Consider the following 19,649-nt stretch of genomic DNA (forward strand, 5'->3'; position numbering starts at 1 on the left):
GAGGCAGGAGGCTCGAAACAATGGGTGTCACCACTGCAACGTCCGACTCCACCGAATCGACAATACATGCGGGGTTGGCTAGTTCTGCATCTCCAAGATCGGATGGGGGTATGGTCATCTCTACTCCATCCGTTGCCTTTTCATGCAACGACGCTTCTACAGGAACCACATCGTCCTCCTTTCCACCCTCGGAACCTCTAGGTTGGTGGTCATCAGCATCCCCATCATGCTCGGGGATAACATTGGATACCAATGGATGTGACACTTGGACTGTATCCGACGGAGAGACACCAATATTCACCTCTCGCCTATCGATCTGCAAACGAACTAACGTATTAGCACTTCGATTGAATGAGTACGTACAATATACGAACTATACCAAGTCATAGGAAAAGGCTACCTGGCACAACCGTTGAAGCAGGAGTTTCATTTCACTCAAGTCGGACTTGACCTCCGCCAAATCCGTCTTCACCTCCGCCATGTCCGAAGCTAAACGATCCAGCCTTCTCTCCATAGCCCCGAATCTATCATTCGATCGACGGGTGTCGTGCCGTTGTGTAGGGCAAGCAGCGCGTGACGTCGCTCGCGGTGATTGCCGCGGGCTTTGGCCCACATTCGACCAAATAGAAGTACTTCGTCGAAGTACTTCGACCGGTGTCCGTTGCCCACCTTTAGATGCGGCCTCTTTACGTGTCATATCCGAAGACTCGTCCGGCATTGCCTGTACATTCGTTTCCAACGAATGCGCATCGTCGAGTGGGAGATCGTCTTCGGCGCCAAGATTGTCGGTGATGGGGGAAGGATTGTGTCCATCATCACTGTCGGAGGTGGAACACCCAGGCGCAGTTAAATCAACCACCTCTCTTTCGTCCAATGGACACCGCTGGTAGTCCTTATCTAGCTCCGTCTCCACGAGTGGATAAGATATGACCAACTGAACGTAAATCACAAGAACATAAGGAAGTGTAAATACCATTACAACTAGACAACAATAAACATATTATAGATCACTTACCACCGCTGAACCAAGTACCTCCTCCCCTAGATCTTTTGTACCGACGACTCTACTGCACGATTACCGAATTATCCGGGGAATGGCAGTCTCGCTCAAACGATTGACACCAGGAGTGATGAGAGATGGGACAACCTCGTATATCCACAACTGAATATAAAATTTCAGTTTAGTCTCACACCTGAAAAAAGTTTTCACAAACAAGGACAACGAGTATGCATACGTATTGATTACCTGAAACGCAAGCGGAAATCCCGGTAGGCTTATACTTTACTAGATACGTTTTGTTCCTTCTTACTTTGTTCTTGTATAGCGCAACTTTTCCATTCATCGCACGCTTCAGACCGTTGACTGTCCTACTCCAGACATCAGAACCTCAGTCCAAATGGTTGAAGTAGTCCAAGTCATCGACTTGGTTGTACAAGTCGATGTCAACCTTCGACTTGCTCTTGCTCTTTCCCATCATCACAAGCTCCGTGTACAAAATTAATGTCACTTTAACGGCGTCCTCGTCATCCTCGAAATCAGTCTGCTTGTAAACCTCCACAAACTCTTCGAGCAGCATGGAGGCTTCATTGTTGAAGTACTTCCTCCGCAACCTATTCTTTCCAATCTTTTTCTGAACCACCTTATCGGGCAGCCGCCACAATCCCGTTATAAGCATGAATTGATCCTTCGAGAATGTCAACACGTTGCCACCAATTAAGAAACTCATGTTGTCGTCACTGCTCCCAGCAACCTCCCTTGACAGAAAGTGATGAACTACACCACTGCAGAACATCATCTCCAAGTCGACAAATCGACCAAATATTGTTCTTCTACGGAACATATCAAGTTGGTCCGGTGTGAGTTTATCCTTGATAAGCCTGTTGACATTGCTCAAGTGAGACATGCTGGTAGCTTGAGCCGGAAAGCGGTCATTCTCCTTAATCCTCAACTGATGGTCCATTGTGCACCTGCAACAAATTGAACAAGATATATGATGACAAATTAAGCAGATAGAGAAACGGAAACATGCAAGTAGTTCAAAAATTTAATAATTGAACATGATACATAATCACGGATTAAAAAGACAGGGAAAGGGAAACACGCAACTAGTTCAAATACAAAATGTAAAACACTGTAATTTTTCTCGATCTCGATGATTCTCGATCTCGATGTTTCACGATCTTGATGTTTCTCGATCTATTTCACAACCTATAATTGCAAATCAATGGAGCTTCTCTCGTACTCGATATTTCTCGCTCTCGATCTATCTAGCTCTCGATGTTATAGCTCTCGATATTTCTGGCTCTCGATATTTCTAGCGCTCGATTTCGCTCTTCCTAGCACACTCACGGTAATTGTCAATCAATGGAGATTCTCTCGTTCTAGATATGTCTCTCTCTCGATCTTTCTAGCTCTCGATTTTTCTAGCTTTCGACCTTTCATGTTCACAGTATTTCTCGATCTCATTTTTGGCTCTTTGGCTAGTCTCAATAGATTCATTTCCCTGGCGCCGATTACGTATTATTTTCCTCTTCTTCGAAAGCCCTAGATGTGCAGTGTAAAAAATCCACAAAAATCGCAAAAGAGACAGAAGAACAACGTCGGGGTTGTACAGAACTTACGAACAATATCTAAAATAGTGGTAATTAAAACGAAAATCTTAAGCTATTCGAGAGATAAATGCACTAACCCAAAGTTAACGATGAAATCTCCTTCGTTGTAATCTGCAACCGAAATCACTTCGTCTCCCCGCTTGAAGACGACAGGGTCAGAGTTACATTAGCGAGTCGCAATCGAAATACGAAGGAGAAAGAACAAGAGATTTAGAGAAATGTAATTTCAATCGCAGGTGAAGACAGTCAAATTTGAGTCGAGCGAAGAATGCTACAGTGTGAGTGCGCTAAAGATGGAACGGACTATTCGTATTACCCAAGTAAGGGAGATTTGGGCCAAGTTAAGGAGGGGCATTGGAGGTCATTTGGCAAAATAGGCGATGTCAGCAAATGATTAGAAAGTTTTGGTTTGAGAAGGGCGATTAAAAAACTTAAAAGGCCCCTGCAGGAGGCAAAGTCAATTTTCCCAAAATACAATGTATTAGTCCTTCTAATAAATTTTTGTTTGAGATACATAAATGTCTACATATTACAACGTAAATAGCCATAATATTGCTACACAGTATTTAGTGGTTCGCGACAAGTTTTACGATTGTGTCCCGACGTACCACATCGACTGCACTTGCGCGGTGGACGGACCTCACCTGTGGAAGGAATCCTCACCGTCTGTCACCGTCCAACCCTAACGACCTTCTTCGGTGGTTGAACATCGATATTCACAAACCCCGGAGAACTCTTCCATGTTGAGGATGAACCCACTGGAAATATTGGTTCTGCATATGCCAACATCCAGCTGTTGACCGTGTACGCCTCATCGCATAGTGTGTACAGATTTATGCTACGAGAACTGGCTGCAGCAATAACATGGGAGCACGGGACTTTAAAATAATCGAACTCCCGACAAGTACACGTCTGCGATTGCAAGTCAACGTCCCCATTGAGGTTCCCGTCGCGTACCTCAAAATTAAACTGGTCGATGTTCATAACAATGTGTCTCCGTGCATTATCCGAAGCTTCGGCAATCATTTCCTCTGCATAGTCAGACAACGTACTCTGACGTGAAGAAGCAAGCGTCCGACGTTCGTAGAACCACCTCTGCAACACACCTCTGATATGGTCAAGTAATACGGTGACTGGCAACTTACGTGCATGCCTGAAAAGGGCATTAACAGACTCTGCAATATTGGTGGTCATTTGTGAGTATCTTAGTTTCGTCTGAAAGCAGCGAGCCCATCGTTCCTTTCCTATAGCTTCCAGATATTCCCTCACTCCTGGGTGTGCGCACAGTTGGACCCAGTTCTCATTGAAATATGACTCGCGAAATGCCTTCGCAGCCTTAAAAAATAATTCCTCCAACGCGGGCGTTTTAAATTTGGCCAGCAAGTTCATCTTTAGATGATGTATACAAAAGCAATGAAATGCAGTAGGAAATACCTCATCAATCGCTTTACAGATGGCGGCATGTCGATCAGAAATGAAGACCAAATTCTGAACGGTGTCGACAACACTCTTCAATTGAGCCATAAACCATACCCATGATGCGACGCTCTCACTCCCGACTATTGCAAAAGCAACTGGGTATATTTGGTTATTCGCATCAACAGCAGAAGCAGTTAGTAATACACCTCCGTACTTCCCTTTAAGGTGTGCCCCGTCAATAACCAAAACTGGTCGAATGCAACACATAAAACCTCTAATTGATTGACCCATGACCATGAAGACATATTTGAAGTACTTGCTATCATCCAACTCCAATTCAAATATAGTACCTGGGTTCATGATTTTCACGGCTTCCCCATAAGCGGGTAGTAGCCCGTACGATGAAGCTGAATCCCCTCTGATAAGTCGGAGTGCTTCTTCGCTCGAACGCCAGGCTTTGTCGTAACTCATATTTACACCGTACTCCTCACGAATATCTTGGATGATGTCCTTCGGCCTGTACGTGCGAGAAACATCAGTAAACTTTGATTGTACTAGATGACCGACCACCCAACTCTTCGCCTGACGATGATCCTGTTTCATAAGGGCACCATTGCAATTAGAATGGACTGCAATATATTTCTTTATCTTAAACAGGTTGCAATCTCTAATCTTAGTGGCTCTAAGTCGCCACGTGCAAGTAGGATCGACGCATCGCAGCAAGTATAGTTTCGGCGTAGACTTCTTCACTCGAAACTAAAAGTTCTTCCGCAATGCAAGTAAATGCATTTTCATAACTAGTTCCTTCTTCGAGTTGAATACATCACCCTCCTTAACATCATTGGTCCCAGCCGATTGGACCATGGCTTGCAATCTATCAACTTCTGACTGACCGGTGAGTCTATTGCTTGCCGTTTCATGGACGACATCTACAGGATATTCAGCCATTGTATTATGAATTGTTACCTCTTCATGCTCATGTTGCACATCAAGTCGATCACTGGCGTGCTCATTTCCATATTCCCTTTCGTCGTCTCCTTCTTCCGTGTCGGTCATTAGACGATATGATTCATCACTATCTTCATCCACATTTTCACTTCCATTCCACAAGCCAGACACATCCCAATCATATGCCCTATCATCTCCCAAATTACAAGGAACAACATTTGACCCTAACGGTGCAAGAGATGCTATATCATGACCAATATGACCAAAGTAGGGGGTGGTGGGCGGGAAGAAGAGGGGTTCGACGACGAGGACGGAACTGACGGACTTGAAAATGAGGGTCTCGGAAATAAGGGTTTTGCAAATGGGGGGGGGCACAAGCTGAGGGAATAGGAACATTGGACACGTGTTGGCCTAAATAATATGGGAAAGAAGACATGTACGGTTCATTCTGATGTACCTTCTTTGGCACGGTAGATATGTATAGCGGCAATTCAGAGACATCTTCACCAGTCAAGAAGAAAGTCAGGTCATCGTCGTCAGTTATTTCCATTACACAAACCTTCGCCTTAAAATTATATACACGTCTAATTATGATATCTTCCTGTAATGGATTTATACTACTTAGCCTACATACATGTCCTAGAAATTCAGCATAGGTGATTTTACTATCCACAGTCAATCCTCTTGTACGACCACCCACATAATCCTTTTCAATATCTTTCCATTCTCCACCGAATGATATAAAAACACGAGGCATCCTGCAAATAGACCAAAACACTATAATTAAATACAAATCAATAAATTTACAAACAAACAAGAAAAATTCAAGATTTATATTGCATGGTCTCGGTCCCTATCCCGGTCCCGGTCCCAGTCCCTATCCCGGTCCCGGTCACAGTCCCTATCCCGGTCCCAATCCCTATCCCGGTCTACCCCAGTTTATCCCCATCTCGGTCTCGATCCCGGTCATATCTGGACATGAAGGACCGGGCTTGAGTTTACCTTATATCTCGGTCTCAAACCCGGTTCTAAATTTCATCCCGGTACCAATCTCGGTCCAAGATAAATTCTAGACTTCATTTCTGTTTTCCGTAAAATAACGTTTTTTCTAGAAAAATGATAAAATTTCGTATCATTACAAGTTTGAAGAAGTACAATATTCTAAAATGACGAAATGGACATACCTATATTGTGAAAACAATGGATTCGAGATAACGAATTATGTGGGGACCGATCGATTGGATAATGTGGGCCAACAATCACGTGGAGAAAATCTTGAGTATTGGAAAAAAAAAACGTGACTTGCGTGTGTGTGGTGATTTGGAGTTGAAAAAACGAAGTGAGAATTGTTAAGTTGGTGGTTGGTGGGTTGGTTGGAAATTTATTATATCATAAATGCATTTATTATGAAATGAGGGCAATTTAGTCAATTTACATGATAAAATAAGGGGAGGGGTCAGAAATCTGAGGTGGAGGGTCATAAATAGGTAAAAATCAAAAGGGGGTCAAAAGTCCAAAGTGGTTATTGAAAGGGGTCAAAAATCCCAATTTCCCAATAATTAAATGAATATAATTACAAATTAAGGATTCAAATCTTTTAAATTTAAAAACTATAATAAAATAAAATGCAATAAATAAGGGTAGAATCGGTATTAACAGAAAATCCTACCTGCAAACATCTACACTTTAAAAACTAAAGACATTTATGAAATTAAGATTCAAAAATAGCTCTCCCAAGATATTATCTCAATTTGAAATTATGAATTTGAAGACACTCTTAAAAATAAAAAAACGAATCTCCTGCCAAAGGCTTATTTATCTGAAAACAAAAAACAGAATACAGAGTTTCCAACCAAGAAGACTCTAAATCTTCCAAAACTATTAAATAAAATTTAACGAAAATAAAATTTAATAAATATGGAGAAACGATTCAATATACCAAAGAGAGTAAGGAAAATAATAAAATGAAGAAAATAAGAAGAAAATAATATAAAAAAAAAACAAAATCTTAATAAATGATATAAACATGTTGAAATTAAAATCTAAAGGAGAGATAGTTAGGAAAAATTGAAAAGGATAAAATCAAATATAGAATAAAAAAGTTATTTTGAAAAGTAAAATGAAGAGGGAGAATTTAAAGGATATTTTTGAAATGTAAAATAAAGGAGGGAGGGCGAAGAAAAAAACTTATTTTAATTTTAAAAATAGACAGTCAAAATAAAGTTTACAAAACGGCTGAAAAATATAAAATGGAAATTTGTCATTTTTAATAGAGAGCTAAATAAAGACACCTACTTCAATTTCTCTATTTAAATCGAAATTCCCATTTTGCCCATTCCCTAAACTTTTGTTTATTTATTCTAACATTCTTTTTTTCTTTTCAAAGAAAAAAAATCCTCATACATTAATTAAATAAGATCGTATCACTTCTATGTTTTGTAATCAAATAAAAATATTTAAAAAAAAAGAATCTAAATCAATTATGGAATATTTTGTGAGAAAAGGGATTGGCTTATACCCTTTTTTTTTTCTCTTTTCCTTCAAATTAAATTATAACTTGTGCTAAAAAAATATTTTAATTATAACTTTCGTTTTTATACATTCACATTTATCTACTTTTAAAAGTTTGTATCATTGGTATTTTATATTAGGTTTGAATACTATTTTGAAGCGGCGGATACAGAATTTAAGATTCGGAGCATAAATTCATATAATTGTAATGAACTTGACAATATATATTAATTTTTATCCTAAACTTTTAATTCTATTAATTGCGCATTAAATTTGGGTAAGTGTTGCAATTTATACTTTAAACTTTAAAAGTATCCCTTTTAAATTTTATAGATTTAAATTTGAAATTTTGTTGTAACAAGTATTCTCATATGTATCAAAAGAATTATAAAACATATACCTAGTACGAAATTGATAGAATTCTGCTTCTTAACCCATCGAGAGATCTCGAACTTTTAAATCTCTTACTAATATGTCTATTATTAATTAAAAAAACCTTAGTTTAGTAAAAATCAATTGCAACAAAGGGTTAAGGTCCTATGTCTAGGCTATTAAACAGAACTTTTATGTCTAAAGTTTTCCTCTTCTCGGTTAACTTTTACAAAAACAATTTAGTTGATGAAAATAAGACGTCTTTTGCCTTTTGCTATCCTATTTTTAAATGAGAGTTAATTCTTCATAAAAAAAAAAAGTTAGAAGAAATGAATTTAGCTTATTTTTAACCACCATGGGTAGTTCTTGATTCAAATGGACTAGGGTTAATTAAAAGGGGATGAGTCAAATCCAGAGTCAGTCTCAAGCTGGATTTGAGAAATTCCTGATTCGGACGTCGAAGACCTTCCATCGCTGCCAGGGCTTCTGCTTCATCCATCAACGCAACATTTGCCAAGTACTTCAACTCCGCTACCATAACTTGACCTTGATGGTTCCTTATAATTATACCCAAACCTACAGAAAATTCATCAGACAAAAAATTAAAGATGCATCTGTGTTTATTTTGAACACACCATCACCATCAGACGATGGTTCCGCTATCATTGTCTCTAGGTTTTATGTTATTGCAAGTAGTGTGTGACGTATTTTTTAACTATTAATAAATGATCTGTTTTTTTTTTCTTTACAATAATAAATAATTATCACATTTCACGTTGGGATAAAATCAAGAAACATGTAAAAGAAAACCATTAATTTTTTTAAAAACTAATAAAACCTTATATCTCCTTTATTAAATTTCTTTAATTTGTTTTGAGTCTCATCCTTCTACACAAATAGACTGTAAAATTAAATTAATAACATTGACTTTAGGAATATTATCACTAAAAATATAGAGTATTTACATTTAATCTTAAAATTTAAAGAAACTCAAAAGCCATAAAATTTAATAACACGGATGTCTTAAATCGAAACTTATACCAATTTTTTCACCTAAATTAAAACTTAAAACCTTCTAAATTTCTAATAATAAAAATTTCAAAATTTTCTTTTCCAATTTTGAAAAAGGTCTATTTGTTTCTATCATTCGCTCTCTTTGAGTATATAAATATTTTACTTTGTCTCATATATTTCGTACGGTTTTGGATTTGTAATATATATTGTAATATGGCTGATAGGAGAAAAGGTGAAGGAGGAGGTCGGAAAAGGTGGCAGTGGCAACAACGGCGCAACCGATATGGACCTCTCATCGTTCTCTTTAGTTCTTATTTATCATTCAACTTAGCTAGGCATCGGATTTTGGAACTTCTAAATTTATGCAATTTTCATTTCCTCGCTAAGTTTATATTTTGATTTTATATTTTTGAGATATATTCTTTTTGAGGTTTTTCTTTTTATTAATCTAAAATGTTACCGCAAAGTGATCATAGCATAATTGACATATATCTCCATAGGAGTAAACATTTTGTGTTAGCTACGGGGAAGGATACTACGAAAATGTTAGTGATATAAACACGAAGAGAGAAAATAGTCAAATTATATTGAAAAATTTAACTATTTAATTAACTTTTATGTTTTTAATAATTTAAAATAAAATTATGAAATTTCACGTGCATTTTGTTTCTTACAAGTACTTATAAAACGCTCATTTTAATGCAATTTTAGCGTGACAATTCAATCACTAAGTTTCTATAAATTTGTACTAAAGGTTTCCAATATGTATAAAATTTGTTTTAAAATTTATAAACAAGGACCAAATTGGTCACTTATTACAATTACAAAGATCAAATAAACGTTTTAAAGGTACAATGACCAAATTGAACAAAAGTTGAAAATACATGTATTAAAATGAACCAAAGTAAAAAATATAATGACCAATGTAGTATTTAAATCTTTATATTATCTATATTTTTTATTATATATAAAAAAATATGGATGGTGGAAAAAGAAATTTTGGACAGTGATGTCCTCTCACTATGCAAACCTAGTATTTCAAACTTTCACTAAAATCAACTATAAACCACTAAATCATAAACACTACTCTCACTCAATGCTCTAAAATGGAATGAAAACCAATCAAACAAAATTCGCTACTTTAAGGGTATCTGTGCAGCCAGCCCTTCCTCCTGCATTGCTTTCTCTGTCTTCTTTTGCTGCAACCAACTGTAAACGATATCGCTACCTGCACGGTCGAGCGAGCACGGAGGAACTGAAGAAGCGGAGGTGGCTGACTTCTCGAGGAATGACCTCTGCATCTCATCGGCGATGCAAAGCAAGGACTCAGCACATACTTCTAAAGCAGATGGTGGTGGGGTTGGCTTGAAGTCCTGCAACTTTGAGTACTCCCTAATGAGGTGAAACATGTAAGAATAGACTGTGTCCATGCTCAAGCTCTCCATGAAATCCTGTCCCCGTTGTCCTACTGCCTCAGTCTGTCTCAAAATACACGTTTTAGACGTATCATTCTCGAACATAGGCATTGTAAATTCTTGAGAACATATTAGAGAAAGATTAAATTATTTAACATAATCTTAAGGGATGTTTGGTTCACGATTTTGATAAGCCTAAGTAGCGGTTGGAAAGTTTGGGTTTGCATAATTTTGCAGTTATAAAAATGTGTATAATCAGTTTGTAGGTTTATAATTACTAAAATTTTAGTATATGGTATAAGAAACATTTCATATAGATTCGAATTTATCTAACTAGAGTCCATGTAGTCGTGAGATTAGCAAATACCAAACGTAGGTTCCACTCTTTTAATTACTTTGGGCTACATAAACCTAACCCATGAGTCAAACATCTCACTGTAGCTTAAACTTTTAGATTTAACGGTGATTTAACTTAATATGAAGAGAGATTCTAAAGTTCACATTCGACAAAAGTTTTTAAGCTTTTGAGTTTAGCGTAATGTTTAACAAAAATGAATGTTCATGGATTCAACCAACTGATTCGAAGAGGAGAGGTATAGTATTACATGGAAGCAAGAAAAGAATGTATGGAAGTAAGAATATAATACCTCAGGCAAATGACTATTTCCCCAGTCAACAGCATGCTTAATAGATTGGCACATATTAGTGAAGGGGATGGGCCAGTAGTTCTTCAAAGGGTCAAGACCACGGCTGAAGAAATCTTCATATTGAGGTGAAATAATCAAAGACATTGAACCACATGAAAGAATGTACTTCAAGCTCACTGACCAAGCAAACCCTTCAGCATAGATTTTATACCTGAACAAACAAACCACACAAACTCAGTTTTCCCACTTTTAAAACCGGAAAAAAAAACCGAACCAAACCGATCTATTCGGTTCAATTTTTCACCTTTTTTGCACACTCCTACTTAAGAATTTAAAGCATACTAACCGGTAGTTGCATTGGTTGGATAGCTTGGATTGCTCAAAACCAGCTCTTGCTTCTTCTACCCAGTTCTGCCATGAAAAAGAGGTTTTTCTCAGGTCTCAGCAACAATGGTTTGTGTATAAAAAAGAATACGAAGAGAGAAGTTGAAGGTTCCTGTTTGAACCTGACGCATGATCTGAGCACCCCACTGTCTTGTGTCATTGCATTTCAACAGCTCAGTACGAGCAGGAGAATCAACATCTGGATTTCCCTTCCAATAAGCTAGAGGAAGCTTACTCGACCAACTCGACTTTTTCGAGCCTTTCTTGATATCTTCAAACTCCTCACTCCATGATCTTAAGTTCACTTCTGGCCTGCATCACATCCCCACATCCATCATGAAATAACATAAGTTTCCCTAAATATCTATGTTTTATTCCCACATTGTTGGAGCGTTTCTTCAATTTAATCCCTTGTGTTTTTAACATTTCTCAATTATATCCTTTTGGTTCATGAATATTCAGATAGAATAATCACAAGCTTAAACAGCATGATACTTACTCTCAAGCTTAGAGATTTAAATAGAGAATTTTAAGAAACTTGTGTATGGAGTGAAAGTTTAGAAAGCTTAACATTTTAAGTCAAACCCACATCCCAAACACCCTGTTAATGAGTTGACATAAATTTAAAGGAAAAACTAAGCACCCAAAGGAGGCAAGTTGCTAATTTCTCGTCAAAATTTCTAAGTTGGTAGAAAATTCGATTTTTACTTGGCCTAAATTTAACCAAGTATCATGTGATGCCATATCACCCAATTACAGAAAGGGTATAATAAAATATATATATATATATATAAGAGACAAAATTAAAGTTTGAGTCACATCATTTAGAAGATGACAAAAAGGCAGTGAAGACATGAATTCCAACAGTAATATGATGAGAAATAAAGAAGCAGAGAAGGGATTTGCTTGCGAGTTACCATCCCCAGAAGGACCAGTCGGGAAATGGAATGTCAAAGTGAGCCTCGGTGGTGCAGTACCGAAACAGAGGCAGCGGCATGTCGTGGTGCTCGGTCCGGTTGATGCTCGGCTTGTCCATACAATCAAACATCATATCCACGTCCGGCACCATTCCAGGGAACCTTTCAAGCAACTGAACCAATCCCCAGATCGTGAAAACCGCCCTGCTCTGCACGCACGCGTAGTACATATCCACATACAGCTTCCCCTCCACGATCACAACGCGGAACGCCGCGAATTTCTGGGCCTCCGCCAATTGGGCCGTCGAGATTCGGCTCCGAGCCCAGGGATCGAGATCGTGGTGAATCCACCGGAAGAAGTCCGGGCATTTGGAGCTGGATTGAGCGCGACGCGAAGGGCGTGAAGAAGCAGCAGAAGTATTAGTGTTGGTGGCGTAGCGGCAAGTGAGGTAGGAGCAGCGGATGATTTTGAGGTCTCTGGCGTGGCGGGTCTCGTCGTCGAAGGACCTGGGGGGGAACAAATGCCACGGCGTGGGATCCAGATTGTGCCCAACAACGGTCTTGGTCTGCGCAGCGAAGTCGTCCACCTGAAACGGGAAAGAGAAACAAGATTAGGAGACCCACCCACCAGGTGTTCGACGAAATGGGGGTTTCAGACCTTGTAGAAGACGAGGAAAGCGAGGGAGAGGAAGGACAAGGCGAGGACGGAGGGGAGGAGGTAGGAGGGGGAGCGGGAGCGGGGAGAGTGGTGTCTGGCCGGCGGCAATCCCATGGCGGAGGTGCGGAGGAGGAGATGAGGCTCTGCAACTGAAACTGAAACTGCATTGAATTGTGAATTGTGAGGAGGAAGGGAAATTCTGGACCAAGTTTTGAAGTTCCTGATTTGGAAAAGACGTATTAGAGGCTCACAATTTTGGTTGCCTCCGTTTTTTCTGTTATCAGATTTTGGTTCCTCCCTCCGGAGAACTCGACTCCTCATTTTTCTCCTCTCTTCTCCTCTCCTGTTTGTCTGGTGGTTGGTCATTTTTCTTGCATAAATTGTGTTTTAGCACCTCTCTCTCTCTCTCTCTAACTATATGTTTCCCAAACTGTATTATCTTTGTAATTATTTTGGTTCTAGGTTGGTTTTGATTCATTTTGATCATTATACTTTCAAAATATTTATTTTGACACTAACGATTAAAATGTAATTTGTAGATATCAGTTGTACCAAGTGATTTAAACTTGACCAGACGGATTGTGAGTAAGAGGAAGACGAAATCTCAACTTGGGCTGGTGGGCCAAAGATGGTTTGGCTAAAGAAAGAGTGAGCTAATTCCGACATAGTACCAAAATATCATGCTCTAATGTTAAAGTCAATGTAAGAACTAATGAAGTGAAAGACTCAATGAATGTGTAGTGGGTTGTGTTGTGTACCTTATATGGTTTGGGAATCCGTTATATTTATAGACGTCTTTGTGCCCCTTCTCCAAGTAACCATTGCATGAGGGGCACCCTTGATTGAGAGATAGTGCAAGATTGGAGTTGTACACGCCATGTTAGGTGTGGCGCGCAGGTTGATGGTCCAATGGGCAACAGTGGCAACGCACGTGCCACGTGTCTCAACACTACTGTAAGAGAGTGGGACAACCCACGAAAGCGAGCCAGTAGCAAGCAAGAAGGTTGACACCATATGTCAGTGCTAATTAAACAATTAGCACAATGAAGCAGGTGGCTAACATGGTCTAGAAAGCAAGTAGCTCGACGAGTCAGTAAGTAGATCGACAAGTCAAGCAAGCACCTCGACATCATCAAGCAAGTACCTCGATATAGTCGTATGCTAGGCCAAGAAATGGCCAGAGAGAAAAGAGTTGTGATGCGACAAAGGATAATGATGCATTACTAAAGACACCAAAGATAAAGTGTACAAGCAAATCCAAGTAAGGTACAAGTGTTTGAGAGGCAGTGGTGGTCTCAGTTGAGTCCGAGAGGCAATGGTGGTCTTAGTTGAGTCCGAGAAGGGTCGAGTGGGCCCCAACTGGGACTGAAAAAGTCAAGGTTCTAGGAGGAGTTTCGACGAGCAGCTTTGGGGTTAAGTGTAGCTTTGGGGTTAAGTGTTCCATAGTGAGATGTGTAAGCACACAAAGTATCACGTCAAACGGAGTTATAATGTGTTATGTAGGTCAGCGAGTGACTCCTCGCCCAAAAGACGTTCATGCTTGTGAGATCTATTTTGCCTTAGAATGTACTATAGAGGGGGAGGCATGGTGCCAGTTCTCCACCACCCCCTGGCCAAGCGTGCCTAAACAAGCTACCCCACGACACATGCATGTGCATGGCGTGGGCGAGCATCAAAAACCAAATGTCTTGGGTGTTTCCTTGAGGACATGAATCTCAGGGACAATATCGAGTGAGTGTGTCGGTATTGTGCCTTATCCCGTGGAGCGGAGGTTTCATCATATGTCCGTGTAGCGGGACGGTACGCACAAATAAGTTGGCATGAATGCAAAAGTCGTCATGCCTCGTTAACTAACCGAAAGGATGGATGTCCAAAAGGTCTTGGTAGTGGAGACGAGACCACGTGTCGATTCTCGAAAAACATGTCCAAACTGGTAATGAAGCGAAATGACATCCCGAGGTTCAGGATGGCATTTTGAGATATTGTTGGGCTCCGTTGTGAATTATAAGCTTGTTCAAATCTCATTCATAGGTCAGAACTTATTGACATCCTTGCTTGGTGTGGCAATAGGACGGTCACAAAGGGCGAGAAACCAAGATGTTGAGAAATGATGCGATAGAGCATTTAGACAGGCCTTGACCAAAAGTAGAGGCAAGGTAGAGCTATCGAAATTTGCCTAAAGCAAAGGCGAGTCGGTTAGAGTCGCATTCAAAGATAGGATGCACGAAGAGGCGGCATGCATTGCCGAGAAAGAGTTAAGTTACATGTGTAGTTGCGAACACCAATGTGAGACTAAGCCAACGATGAGTGAAAGGATACTTTTGCGTGTGGTTAGTTGGGTGAATGTTCAAGACGGTATTGTGATGTAGAAATATAGTGAAGCTCGATAAAGGAAGTTAATTAACCTTGCCTAAGGTCTAATGAAGCAACAAAATGGTGGAAAAAGTGTATTGGGGTAAAGTTCCCTGTAAAGCTGGCCATGATTGAGCTAAGATTATGGCGTCGCACGGTCGAAAGAAAGTATGACCGTGACACCACACAGGGTATGACATGTTGGTGGTCGAGCTGATGGGCCACAGTAGTCTTGGGTCGTGTGGCCCAGTTTGACAACCATGGTGTGGAGCTATGCTTCCCCTAGTGTCCGCACTATTGATGGAATTGGGATTGATGTCGCATTGGTACTTGCGAAGCGATGAGTTGGTTATTTGTTTTATAATTATTAGTTCAGATTATGTATCGGCTGCGGCTTTTCTCTGTGCTTTCTACTTTTGTCATTTTAGTTTATGTACTTTTGGTCTCTATACTTTGAGAAAATGAATACTTTGGTCCTTTCATTGTTCATTTAATTTTAACATGACATTTCAATAGCTAAATTTCTTGAAATGTAGTTATAAATTTGTATTAAAGAGTTATGTATAAAATTCGTGTAAAAATTTTACAAATAAGAATCACGTTGATCACATTTTAAAAGTACATGGAACAAAATAGATGTTTTGAAAGTATAAGAATTCTAATAAACGTTTTGAAAGTACAAAGACTAAATGAACTGAGACCCTGTTTACTGACCAGAAATCGGAATGAGAATGAATCGAAATAAAAATCAATCGGAATGAAATCAATCAGAATGAGAATGATATTCCTTTCATGTTGTTTACCATAAATTTTCTGGAATTGGAATCAGAATCAGAATTCGTTACCTGAAATCGGAATCGGAATCAGATATATAACAATTACTAAAATACCTCTTTCTTCTCTTTAACAATTATAAATATATTATTGTACTAATCTTTTTTTAGTTACAAAATTTTAATTTATTTTATTGCTATAGGATTGATAGTAAATATTTTATATTATAACAATTTCTTTAATATTAATAATAACGAATAATTAAAATAAAATTACACCAATTAAATTGAACAAATATCCTTTATTATTAAATATTATTATTATAATTTTTAATAACAATAAATTCTATTTTAAAACATCTATTGATATTAATTAATTAACAAAGTACAAAATATATAAATTAAATATAAATTTATAATAAAATCATACCAACCAATAAAAGTTGTATAAATTTGGTTAAAAAACACATTTGGTCACTGTACTTTCATTAGAGTTACGATTTAGTCCCTGAACTTTCAAAAGTAACGATTTAGTCCATGTACTTTAAAATTGGTTACAATTTAGTCCCTACCGTTAAAAATGAGGTTAAGATTTAACGGATCGCTGGCGTGGCTGCCATTTAGGACTGATGTATACAAATTAAAATCCATTTGGCGAGTTGGTTCAACATCGGTTCAGTTCGATTCGTATTTAAAATGGTTTAGGGCTTTAAAAATAAAAGAATGAAAATTTTACTCAATTTCTCACCCACGACTGCTCTCTCTACGACTCCTCCCGCTTCATCTTCTCCACCATCGAACTCTCAATCGGTACAGAATTTCCTCCCTTTCGTTCACGCTTCATCCTCCACCATAAAACTCCCAACCTATGCAGAATTTCTAAACTCATACTTCATCTCTTTCTAGGTTTCTACTTCATCCCCATTTGAGTGTTCTATTTTAGAGAATCTTAGTTTATTTTAGTGGTGCGATTTTGTTTTTTAATTTATGTAGAGTTTGTTTTAATATTATTTCTTTTTAGATTTTGTGATTTTTTTTCTTAACGATTGATAGGATTTTATTCTTGTTTTTGTTTCTTTTTTCCCTTTTATGAATTTGTTGCAATTTTTTTTCTAGGAAAGGGAATTCTATTTAGGGCTTATTCTCATATGGACACTATTTTCCAATTCACCCATATCAATTATCATTTTTGGTTAAATGAATATAATTAGAAAAAAGAAAAAAAAAAAAAGAAAAAGATGGATATGTGATACTGCTAGCAACTACTACTGTCAATTTTAATTTCTACAGACAAAAGTAATTTTCATGTTGGTGTCAAGTGTCAAGCTGCTGCTATCAATTCCAATTTCCAGCCCAAAAACATGAATATTGCCTTTATATGTCCTAAACTTACCTCCCTTGGCAGTACCTTAGTGTTGGAGATCAACCTTCCTTTATTTTGTGTTGCTATCGAGAGTCAATTTGCGGCTGCTGTCAATTTTGTGCACGTATTTTTTACATGTGTCACATTCAAACAATCTTAAAGTAATTTACAACTAATATTTATATTTTATTCTATATGCAGAGATGACAAATTTTGTAGTAGAAGTGCATCACAATGGTTATTTTATGCATGAGCCATATATTCAATACATAAGTGGTAAGGTGGATTGCTATACAAATTTTGATCCAGATTATTGGTCTTTCTTTGATGTAGTTGATGTTGTTGAACAATTGGGGTACTATAATTATCTAAAATTGTGGGGTAGGGATCCAACAAAAGAGGTGGGTGGTTATCGAGTAATAGAATCTGATAAAGATGTCATAGAATTAGCTAGCCTTTTAAGTGATGGAATGACATTTGAGATATATGTAGAACATGAATGTGAGGATGAAGCAATATTGTTAGACAATGATAGTGATGCATTACCATATATGAGTGGTTGTGAATCTGAATTTGAAGATGATGATGATGTATTGTCTAATATATATGTTGATAAGGATGTAGAGGGTACTTCAAAACCATCGGATATCATAAGAACATATGATAATGTTGAGAATAATGATGGCAGAAATGATATTGACTCTAGCGAGCTACTCTCATTAAAAGACTCGTTTGATTCTGAAGTTTGTGTTGTAACAAAATATCCTATTTATAGAGAAATAACAGGTGATGAGAAACCATACTTTGAATTAGGCATGTTATTTAACTTATTGAGTGAGTTCAAGAATGTTGTAGATGATTATGCTGTTAAGGGAGGATGACAAATACAATTTGTGAAAAATGATAAGACTAGAGTTAGAGCCAAATGTGTGGATAGTTGTAAATGGTTGGCTTATGTTGCCAAGGTACAAGGAGAAATGACTTATCAGTTGAAGACCTTTGTTGGTGAGCACTCGTGTAGTAGATCCTTCAACAATCTACGCCTAACATCTAGGTGGCTAAGTAGGCAGATTGTAAATGATGTGAAGGAACAACCAGATATGAGATTGAAAGCCATCCAGGATAAGGTACAATGTAATTACATTTCACAAATTAATAAAGTGAAAGCTTTTAGAGCAAAGAAAATGGCTTTAGATATAGTGCATGGATCACACAAAGAGCAATATAGTCGATTATGGGAGTATTGTGAGGAGATACGCAGATCCAATCCAGATAGTAGTGCTCTTTTTGAACTTGGATGTGCGACAGGAACAAGAAGAGGTTGATGGTAAATCAATTGGTAGAATTATAACAATCAATACTTTTCAACGGTTGTATATATGTCTTGAGGGATGTCGACAAGGTTTCATTGCTGGTTGTAGGCCATTTATTGGTTTAGATGCTTGTCATTTAAAAGGCCCTTATGGAGGACAATTAATTGCAGCAATTGGAAGAGATCCTAATGACCAATATTTTCCGTTAGCCTTTGCAATTGTTGAGGCAAAGACGAAAGACTCGTGGACATGGTTTTTGACTAAATTACTTGTGGATATTGGAAGTCAAAAAGTTACATTTATATTTGATCAACAAAAGGTAATCTCATTATTTTTTTAAATTACAATTATTTTTTTGTTTCTTTACGTATTTGTGATGTTTATTTTACTTATATTTGCAAGGTTTAGTGCCAACATTTAATGAATTAATTCCAAAATCTGAACATCGCTTTTATGTGAGACACATCTATAGCAACATGAGAAAGAGGTTTCCTAGAATGCAGCTGAGAAAGCTTTTTTGGCGAGCAGCCAACGCAACTTATTATCAGCAGTGGGAGAGGGAGATGCAAGAAATTAAGAAGGTAGATGAAGGTGCATACAAGTGGGTGTTGGCCGTACCTCGTGAGAAATGAAGTAAGCATGTTTTTAGTTGCGGATCTAAGTGTGATTCTGTGGTTAATAATTTATGTGAGGTATTTAATGCTACTATACTTGAAGCTAGAGACCAACCAATTATTTCTTTATGTGAATGGATTAGAATTTATCTAATGAGAAGATTTCAAAAAAATAGAGATAAAATAGAAAAGTTTGAAGGGTAGGTGTGTCCCAAAATTAAAACGAAGATTGAGGAGGAGAAACTGCATAGTAGGAATTGGTTACCTGTGTGGGCCGGTGACTTGAAATTTGAGGTTAGGAATGGTTGTGATAAATTCGTTGTAGAACTTGATTCA

General features: G+C 37.9%; 2 protein-coding genes across 2 annotated transcripts; one reads left to right on the forward strand and one right to left on the reverse strand.

The window, feature by feature from the left end:
* Positions 1-9,780: 9,780 nt before the first annotated feature.
* LOC111018978 (O-glucosyltransferase rumi-like protein (DUF821)) lies at positions 9,781-13,590 on the reverse strand. Its single transcript, XM_022295257.2, has 6 exons — positions 12,899-13,590; positions 12,241-12,827; positions 11,446-11,635; positions 11,286-11,350; positions 10,940-11,150; positions 9,781-10,355 (listed from the first exon to the last, which is right to left on the reverse strand). The coding sequence occupies exons 1-6, from the start codon at positions 13,262-13,264 to the stop codon at positions 10,014-10,016; spliced, it is 1,761 nt and encodes a 586-aa protein (XP_022150949.1). The 5' UTR covers positions 13,265-13,590; the 3' UTR covers positions 9,781-10,013.
* Positions 13,591-18,363: 4,773 nt separating this feature from the next.
* On the forward strand, positions 18,364-19,331 carry LOC111018953 (uncharacterized). The gene is made up of 3 exons (XM_022295224.2): positions 18,364-18,513; positions 18,695-18,983; positions 19,102-19,331. Exons 1-3 carry the CDS (start codon positions 18,364-18,366, stop codon positions 19,329-19,331), a joined length of 669 nt encoding a protein of 222 aa, XP_022150916.2.
* Positions 19,332-19,649: the final 318 nt, after the last annotated feature.

The sequence above is a fragment of the Momordica charantia genome (assembly GCF_013281855.1).
Source record: "Momordica charantia cultivar OHB3-1 chromosome 3 unlocalized genomic scaffold, Mcharantia_2.0 BLBB01000003.1, whole genome shotgun sequence".
Taxonomy (NCBI): Eukaryota; Viridiplantae; Streptophyta; class Magnoliopsida; order Cucurbitales; family Cucurbitaceae; genus Momordica; species Momordica charantia.